We start from the raw sequence: 10000 nt of genomic DNA, 5'->3' as shown, positions 1-10000 counted from the left end.
TGTATACAACAGCTCAGAAGAAGAGAAGTACATGCAAGATCAGAATTCGGGTTTGTAGTGCATTCTGTGTCTTCCTTTTTTTTTCTCTCTCTCTGTCGCTTTCTCTCTCTCTCTTCGTTTCTCTCTCTTTCTCTGTCTCTCTCTCTCTCTTTCTCACTCTCTGTATCTGTCTGTCTGTCTGTCTCTCTCTTTCAATATTGTTTTCAGTGTTACTATCATTATCAATATCATTTTGGTGTGTGTGTCTAAGCCTGTGTCTATTTCAGTATTTGCAAGCATACGAACACATAACAAATCAGCATTACCATCTAACCAGTTCCATCTGAACAAAAACCCCTCTCCAAACAAATACCAATGAATAAACAGACAGATAATTGAATAGATATATCAATCCATAACTGATAGATAATTGAGAAGAAAAAAACAAAAAACAAAACACACCCCACACAAAGCGAAAACAAATCTTAACATAAAGGACGTTCTTCAGGGCAAGAAGGGCACCAAACTGACGATGCAGTGTAGTCGTTTCTCGTTAGCGGATACTGGCTGTAATGCAGAGATGCTCCAAGTGTTCGACCAGGGAAGGTGGGTGACAGTGCCACGTCTCAACTCTTGGTAATAATGCAACACCCAAAATCCAAACAATATAAAACAACACACAAAATCCAAACACAGCGCGTGAAAACCCCCCTCCCCGCTTCTTTTTGATAATGCAAGAACCAAAACAACCATTCGAATCGTACGTAACAAGCAGTTAAAGTATCCAAAGAAAAAAAAAAAAAAAAACGAAAACAAAAAACACTTTACTTCCGTACTCCTTCCCTACACTAATCTTTCTCTACCCCCTCCCCTCCCCCCCTCCCCTCCAGCAAAGAGAAAACCAAATTCTGCAAAAACGACAACCCGAGCAATACCTTCACCTTGTCTACGGGCAACCAAATTCAGCTTCGTTACAAGAAGTCGAAATTCAAAAAGAAGGACAAAATTACGAGCTTGGGCTTCGTGTGCAAAGTCGCCGTTGAAGGTAAGTGAAGGGGAAGGGGGAGGGAGAGGGAGAGAGGGAGGGGGAGAAGGAGAGAGAGGGGAAGGGAGAGGGGGAGGGAAAGGGAGAGGGAGACGGAGAGGAAGAGAGAGAGAGAGAGGGAGAGGGGAAGGGGGAGGGAAAGGGGGAGGGGGAGAGAGAGGGAGAGGGAGAGGGAGAGGGAGAGGGAGAGGGAGAGGGAGGAAGGGAGAGGGAGAGGGAGAGGGAGAAGGAAAGGGAGAGGGAAAAAGGGGAGGAGAGGGAGAGGGAAAGAGGGGAGGAGAGGGAGAGGGAGAGGGAAAGGGGGAAAGAAATCGAGAGTTATAGGAGGAGAGATAGAGATGTATAGATAAAAATAGAAATAGATAAAGAGAGAGAGAGACAAAGAAGGAGGGAAGGAGAGAGAGAGGGGGAGGGAGAAAGAGAGAAAGAGAGAGGAAGAAAGAAAGAGAGAGAGAGAGAGAGAGAGAGAGAGAGAGAGAGAGAGAGAGAGAGAGAGAGAGAGAGAGAGAGAGAGAGAGAGAGAGAGAGAGAGAGAGAGAGAGAGAGAGGAGAAGGAAAGAGAGAGAGAGAGGAGAAGGAAAGAGAGAGCGAGAGAGACAAGAGAGATAGGAGAAGGGAAGAGAAAGAGAGAGAGAGAGAGAGAGAGAGAGAGAGAGAGAGAGAGAGAGAGAGAGAGAGAGAGAGAGAGAGAGAGAGAGAGAGGGCGAGAGGGAGAGGGAGAGGGAGAGGGAGAGGGAGAGGGAGAGAGAGGAGAGAGGGAGAGAGGGAGAGGGAGAAGGAGAGGGAGAAGGAGAGGGAGAGGGAGAGGGAGAGGGAGAGGGAGAGAGGGAGAGAGAGAGAGAGAGAGAGAGAGAGAGAGAGAGAGAGAGAGAGAGAGAGAGAGAGAGAGAGAGAGAGAGAGAGAGAGAGAGAGAGAGAGAGAGAGAGAGAGAGAGGTAGAGAAAGGAAGAGAAAGGAAGAGAGACAGACATAAAGAGAGAGAGAGAGAGAGAGATAGGATAGAGTAAAGAGAAAGGAAGGGTTTTAAGGAGAAAAATAAGGAAGCACGCATGGCTATAGATAGGTTGTTAGATATATGAAAGAATGATAGGTATGGATAACATCATTGAGATATACATATAAAGTACATCTCATATATTTCTAAACACACACACACACACACACACACACATACACACCCCGCCCCCAACCGCACACACCCTACCACCCTCAACCTATTCTCAATCTCATTCCATTTTGTCTGCATTAATTTCTCTCTCCAGACTCTGCTCTTTCTAAACTCACCACACTCATTTCAAACCTCATCAGAAATCATTTAAATTCATCTCAGTTCATAACAATTTTATTTCAAAACATCAAATTTCTTTAAAATTCATCATAGTTCATTACAGTTCATCAAAATTTATCATAGTTCATCACAATCGATTATAATTCATCACCGTTCATCCCAGTTCATCACAATTTATCACCGGTCAACAAAATTCATCACAGTTCATCACAATCCATCCACAATCAATTACAATTAACTCCAATTCATTCCAATTCCTCATAGTCCACCCCAATTCCTCACCAATTATCACGATTCATCACATTTTCTATCTATCTCTCTTAACCCCCCCTCCCCCTGCTCCCCCTTTCGCAGGATCGATCCAATCTGACTTCCTCTTCGGGAACGAGAGCGACTGCGGGCAAACCTTCGACTTGGATGTCGGACGCTCGGCTGTCATTGCTTCGACTGCCTCGGGAGGGCGTTGTGCCATTACTATTCGTGTGAGTAGAAGTTCAAAACGGGGTTTTCGTTAGTCTGAACTCGGGGTTTTGTTAAGTTTTAAGTCGAGGTTTCGTTAGGTTTTAAGTCGAGGATTTATCAAGTTTTAAGTCGAGGTTTTGTTAAGTTTTAAGTCGAGGTCTTGTTGTGTTTTAAGTCGAGGTTTCGTTAAGTTTTAAGTCGAGGTTTCGTTAGTCTGAAGTCTGGGTTTCGTTAGTTTTAAGTCGGTGTTTTATTAGTTTTAAGTCTGTGTTTCCTGTCTAAAGCCCGAGTTTCATTTGTTTTAAGCCGGGGGTTTACTTAATTCCAACCTGGGTTTTACTAGTCTCAAGACAGGGTCTCACTAGTGTTAAGCCGGGGTTTGTTTAGTTTAAATCCCGGATTTCATCAGTTCTAAGCCAAGGGTTTCAGTAACTTTATAACGTTACGTTTTAGAGCCAGACTAAACCTATGGTGATTACAGTGAACACGAATGCGGTGAATGTGAGGTGATTTTGGTGGTGTAAAAGGATGGTGATTATGTGATGAAGAAGGGTGTTAGGAAGGTGATAATTTTTATTAGGATATTGTGGTGATTGTGATGATGTAAGAGTGCGTGGTGACTGTGGTACATTATGTGGTGATTATTATTATCATTATCATTATTATTGTTATCATTATTATTATCACCATTATTGCAATTGTTATTATCATTATCAATATCATGATCATCTTTATTAATGTGATGAATATCATTAACAATAATTATACCTTTCTACTGGTACTACAAAATGGTTGATAACTGATAACTGTAGAAAATAATAACAATGATGATTATCATTGTTATATAATTGTTATCATCATTATCATTATATAACCATCGTTATTAGTATTATTATTAGTGGTAATAATCATTACTATCATTATTACTATTACTATGGACGTACCCAAGTTTGCCCATCATACCCATCAGCGCCTGGCAGACACTCATTGCCGAACTTGCGAAGAGAGAAGAGATGTGATGGGCGCTTGGGTAGCTCATATCAGTGGCATACAGTACTTGCTAGGAAATGCTCTACCTAACAGGGGGCTATGCCGTATGTCGGTCTATCTGGCTCATCTAGGCTAGTGGTTCCTAAACAGGATGGCACGGGAAGTACCTAGAGGTGTTGCACGAGTCCAGCATGCAATTGCCATCGGTACTTGTGTTCCAAGGGATGGAAAACAACACTTAAAAAAATAAAAGAAAATAAAAAAAAGTCGTGTGTATGGTTAACTTGATTGTTTACTATTGAAAACCGCGTACCTCGTTCCTCCAACGCCATCTACAGAGCGCTGAGCCAACTATTGAGGTTAAAGAAAAAAAGTGCCACAGAAAAGACTATGTGAGTTCAAGATGGAATCAATAAATAAAAAGATAAATAATGGTTACCGCTGTTTTAGAACATGGTCCTGTTAAATAGAGCCATATGCATTATTCTGCGTGCTAAGTGAGCGCTGCACAGGTACTCGAAAGGGTAAATAAATATCATAAATATCGGAATCATTCAATGACATAGTGATAGATTGCAGTAGGAAACTAATCTGCCCTCTATTTTGAAATATTGAAACAGTTGTGTGGTACAGCTGCACCCCCCGCAGCCACTTGTATCATGATATTATTCTAGGGGGAAAGCAGATAGGGGAATGATAGAAAATGCTCGAAGCTGAGGAGCATAGAAATCAGCCGAAGGTCAGCGAGTCCAACAACACACCATTTGTTCGTTTTCATGGGGAGAATTTTCACACGTAATTTAATTGTAATATATTTAAAACATCATTTCGCCCTTTTTATATATAAAAAAACTTACTATAAAAGAATAACAACTTTCAGTACGTGATTACTATTTTGATGAAGAAAAGGTAGGAAAAGCTTTTCTTGGGTTTATTAATGCTGATGAGCTCACAGGAATAAGCATAGCTAGCAAAACACAGAGTAACATAATTGTGAAAGATAATCATCATAATTAGTCTCGCTTTACTTAACCGGATGAATGCATAATAATGCTGTTGCTACGAGTGATGGTTGCAAAGGTGCCTAGGTGTTTAGCAAAGAAGACTAACCTGCAACAATATACAAGGACAATGGGACAGCATATACTTTGAACTTCATATTCAAGACTAATACATATATATATATATATTTTTTTTCTTTTTTTCCTCAAACATACTAGGGTGATCCTGGGTCTATCCTCAACTTGGAATGTCCTCGGATGAATTTCAGAAGAAAATGCAGGAAGGAGGACCTTTACGTAGACGACCTCAACGCGTAAGGAAATTGAAATTATTGAATAAAATCGATGAATTTTCTAAGGAACATTAAGAAAAAAAAAAAATATATATAAATATGAAAAATAGATATGAAATAAAACATATAAATATGAATATGAATAAATAGATATAAAAAGAATAATAATAAAAAAAAAATAAAAATAAAAAAAAAACATTAGCACTCGATTGCTTTGACATGTATGTGGTAGGTAGGAAACTTGATATAAGATAACCAGATACTGTATTTTCTTTTATCCTCATAAATGAGACTTTGACAGTCGTAACGCAATTATTTTTAGGGTGTATCTAAACTTATTTATTTATTTATTTATCTTAATAAAGATAAAATCGTCGTGCTTTTCTTTCAGATATCAAAGTTTTAGACTGTGCAAGGGCTCCACTGATCTCGGATTCACAACTGCGACGTCTAGTCTGAGCTTTACTTTTACTAGAGACGCTGCAACCAACTGGGGAGATTTTGCCTGCCGAGTGACTGCTGTTGGTACGTAGAGGAGAGAGAGAGAAAGAGAGAGAGAGAGAGAGAGAGAGAGAGAGAGAGAGAGAGAGAGAGAGAGAGAGAGAGAGAGAGAGAGAGAGAGAGAGAGAGAGAGAGAGAGAGAGAGAGAGAGAGAGAGAAGGATAAGGATAAGCGAGAGAGAGAGAAAGAGAGAGCGCTCATCCTCACCACATTCATTATCATCATCATCATTCCTCTTTACATTACCTTTATCGCCCCCCTCTCTCCCCCCCTCTCCCTACCTACCTACCCCTACCCTATTTCAGCCAGAAAAAAACAAGTGTACTTTCAGACGAACACCACTTCCGCCCTCCACACCTGTCGACCATAACACCTGTTCAGAGGTACGTCGGTTGCTCTGACAAAGACAGGGAACATTCTTTCCCAATTACGGTTTATTCATGTGGATTGATTTACGAGAAATGCTACGCAACGCAAAAAATATTGTTCATACTTTAAGTTTTGTGATACATTGTTTTTTTTTTTCTATGGATAAAAAACTAGCTGTTTGTTTTTATATTTTTTTCTTCTCTTATTTATGTTATTTTTAATATGAAATGTTTTTTTTTCTTCTCTTTTTCTTGCAGCAAGGTTTACTTAAGAATATATTCTCTTTCTTCAACGATACAGGTACAAAGGCTAAACGAAAGAGATAAGGAACAAAATTGGCGTTTATTTGTATCATTACTTAACTATTCATATTTGTTTTTCTCTTTGAGATATCGAAAAGGTACAGTTTCATCAACGTCTCCATAAAAGAAAGAAAAAAAGGAAAAAGAAAAGAAAAGCATGACTATGCTGTACGGCTCCAAGTGCTTAACATCTAACCTACCTAAACTTTGATAACGAATTTTGTAGTCGAAGAAATTATAACAAACAAGAGAACCCATGTCTAAAGGCTAACTGACGAAACTGATGCTTATATTCGTCAACCTGATTTATAGGTCACATATGTCTTATAGCCTGAAATAAAGATAGTGAGAATGAACGATAGTAACAGCGTGTCTCTTCCCCTGTCTCTAACTGTCTCTCAGCCTCCCTCTGGACGGCTGAGAACCCCAACAACCTCATGGAACAAGGAATTAGTCGGATGTTTATCGGGTCACGAACGAGAGATACTTCAGCTAACAGGCAAGCATAACGAAGTCAGAATGTGTTTTGATATTCTCAATTATGATTCATTTTTTTGAGACGGAAAGCTAACCTTCCCCCTACCCCCCTCCTCCCCCTCATAACTGGTTATTCCTATCTTTTCTGATTCTTTCACTATTTTTCAGTTTGAAATTGTTCTTTTCTTATGGTGATTCGAATTGGGTTCTCTTTATAAGTTAAATAGTTTAGGTCTGTTTTTGTTTGTATGTTTGTTCGTTTAAGATTGGCCTTGCAAGGAAGTCAGAAACAATCAGAAAAAATAGGAATAAACAATTGTGCAATTTAAGATATTAGAATTAAGTGACAATTCCATGAACAAAGTATAAACACTAGGTACAGAAAATAAACAACAAAAATATATAATCAAACATTCTACTGACTCATAACCCATGTAGTAATAAAGATAAAATAGTAATGGGATATGAACAAAAAGACCCACCACTCAAATCAAGACATTTTAACTCTTATCACCCCATTCGGATCCAAATTTAAATCCCAAACAGGGAAAAAACCTATTGGAATTTATCTCTGAGGAAAAAAATAATCTTCTAACTTCACCAGAATTCCAAATTAAACAAAGACACGACACATAGTGATAAGGTTATCTAGCCTAAGCCATCTGGAAATGAGCCGAACGTAGGTAGTGACCGCTTAAAAAAAAAAAAAAAAAAAAAAAAAAAAACGTTGCAAAAAATAGCTACAATTAAAAGAAAAGAGATGGATCTTTAATGGTACAGACTGGGTAAAAAAAGAAAGAAAAAAAACGGTACTAAGTAACAAAGAAAGAAATTCAACATACTTAATAATAATCGAGAAAAAAAGAAATATATATATATAAATTCAAAATTAATGAAAATTCCAAACTCGGTCTAAATAAATTATAGTGGAACTTTGGATGCAAAGAAATTGTGAAGAAAAGAGAAATATGATTTATAATGGGTGGAGAAAAATACCCGATTCAAAGAACCAGATGTATCAGAGGCTAAATAAATCATAAATACAGAAAAAAGGATATCAGGAGAAAATTTATGTTCAAACAAACATAAAAAGAATGGAACTTTACAAAGAAAATAATGGGTAAAATAAGTATAATAAAAGAATTTACAAGAATGTACATTGACCCGCCAGTGTCAAACATCAATATCAAACCGTATTTATCCGAAAAGGAATTCAAGAAATTCACGAATCAAAAGACAAAACAAATAATAAAAAAAAGAAAAAAAAAAGACAATAACACAAAAACCAGGAAAGCTTATGTCCGCGAGGAAGTACCGTAGAAGTCTTACAAAAACGCCCCCAGCAATATCCAAACGTTAACACTAAACGAACTAAATGGCTACAGGACTTCAGGACAATACACAATAAAAACTAAATCTGTCTAAATAAATCCAATCCTAAAACCAGGAAAAAAACTAAACAAATTAAATCCTACAGGTGTATCAGCAGGCCATCTGGTTTAGGTTAAATTCAATGAAAGAATAATAATAGCCTAAGACAGTATAAATTCATGGATAAAGACCAACAACAAACTAAATCCAGATCAAACAGGATTCAAACTAAAGAAAATAACAATAGATGCACTCCACCTTCTAGATAAACGAAAAAAAACAACAAAAAACATACATTAGTCGCCTCTCTAGATTTAGAAAAAAAAGCATTTGACTCTGCTAACCAAGAAGCCATATTAACCAAAAGCTATGATAACAGGGGTAACAGGGTCCTCACTAAAGTCCTTAGGGATTACCATTCATCCCAATGATATTCACATATATTAATTAAGATTATTATTAAGATCTAAAACTCCCAACGGAAGTAGACAAAATGATATATGCAGAGGACAGAACCATCGTTACCACAAAGACTAAGGTAATGCAATAGATAACCTGGTAAATGGAACCATAACAGAATGAGTAGCTACAGGAGATCTCAAAATAAGGATACTTTCCCACCATAAAAAAAATGAATGATAAAGATATAAATTTCAAAACGAATCACGAATATTATTATTGAAATTTAACCTTCCAAAGTTGAAAAGAAGAGCTCGTACAGAAAAAACGGTAAAAGTGATAGACTGTAAGAGTAAACATAATTTTAAACATTGGGATCTAATAAACATACATAGGTGTGTGTGTGTGTGTGGACACAAATACATACGGAGAAAAAGAAAGAAATAACGAAAAGAGCGAGCGAGAACGAAAGAAACAACAGATAGAAACAAAACAAACTCACCAACAACAGGTAAAGTAAAATAGACAAAAAAATTCACTAGCGTCGACCATGTACAGTCTATTTGTTTTATTGTGATTTTTAATAACCTCATGTTTGCTTCTTTCTCTCTCTCGCATGTTCTCCTGTCTTTTTGCTGCTATTCTCTCGCCCCCTCTACCTCTTTTATTGTCTATATATTCATTTTTGTTTATCTTTCTCTTTGCCTCTCACTCACGCACACACACACACACACACACACACACGCACACACACACGCACGCACGCACGGACACACACACACACAAACACACACAAAAATACCCTCCCTCCCTCCATCCTTCCTTCTCTTTTTTATCTTATCTCTCTCTCTCTCCACCTTCTTTCCACCCTCCCTTTCTCTCCTCCCCCTCCCACAATCATTGACGACATATCCTACTGACTAGCGCAGTGATTCCCAACCGGGGTTCCGCGGAACCCTGGGGTTCCGCCGACCATCACCAGGGGTTCCGCGAGAAACCGTAAAATAATTATGTGCTATTACAATATGACAGTGATCTTAATTCATAATTCGTAACTCCTACTCAACAACACGTCACAAACAGTCTCCAGACACCAACATACTCGTACGTGTCAGTCAGTACAATGTATATACTAGTAATGAGAGCAAATGCTATGCATAGAATTAAGGGAAAAAAAAATATATATATATATATATAAATTAGAATACTATATATAGGGGTTCCTTGGAATATGAAAAATTATTACAGGGGTTCCTCCAAGGTGTAAAGGTTGGGAATCACTGGACTAGCGGGTTACCCTCCAGCCTTTGACGAGGACAATATCGACCTTCTGCGGCGCCTCCCACTGGGCATCGTTAGGTCTTCCCGAGGAACACCTTACCCACAGGTTCTTCCACCGCCACCGCCGCCACCACACCATCGCCTCCGGGGTTGTGGCGGAGAGAGAGATGTGGCGTCAGCGTCTACGTTGCTTATTCCGTGGCATTGACGGGTGATGTGCGAGGAGAGGTATTTGTGTTATG

General features: G+C 38.5%; 1 protein-coding gene across 1 annotated transcript in view; it reads left to right on the top strand.

Annotated features, from left to right (window-relative positions):
• Window positions 1–5638, top strand: part of LOC122254027 (uncharacterized) — a 14778-nt gene extending 9140 nt beyond the window's left edge. The window contains exons 4-9 of the mRNA XM_086546874.1: window positions 1–50; window positions 488–585; window positions 870–1024; window positions 2667–2794; window positions 4985–5079; window positions 5450–5638. The exon at window positions 1–50 is cut by the window's left edge and continues 63 nt beyond it. Coding sequence (XP_086403000.1) covers window positions 1–50; window positions 488–585; window positions 870–1024; window positions 2667–2794; window positions 4985–5079; window positions 5450–5591 — 668 coding nt within the window. The 3' untranslated portion in view covers window positions 5592–5638. The remainder of the gene's footprint in view (window positions 51–487; window positions 586–869; window positions 1025–2666; window positions 2795–4984; window positions 5080–5449) is intronic.
• The last annotated feature ends 4362 nt before the right edge of the window (window positions 5639–10000 follow it).

Source organism: Penaeus japonicus, unplaced genomic scaffold, assembly GCF_977035675.1.
Source record: "Penaeus japonicus unplaced genomic scaffold, GWHDUDI00000001_assembly GWHDUDI00000018, whole genome shotgun sequence".
Taxonomy (NCBI): Eukaryota; Metazoa; Arthropoda; class Malacostraca; order Decapoda; family Penaeidae; genus Penaeus; species Penaeus japonicus.
The sequence above is the reverse complement of the archived record's forward strand: the minus strand, read 5'-3'. Positions and strand labels throughout refer to the sequence as shown.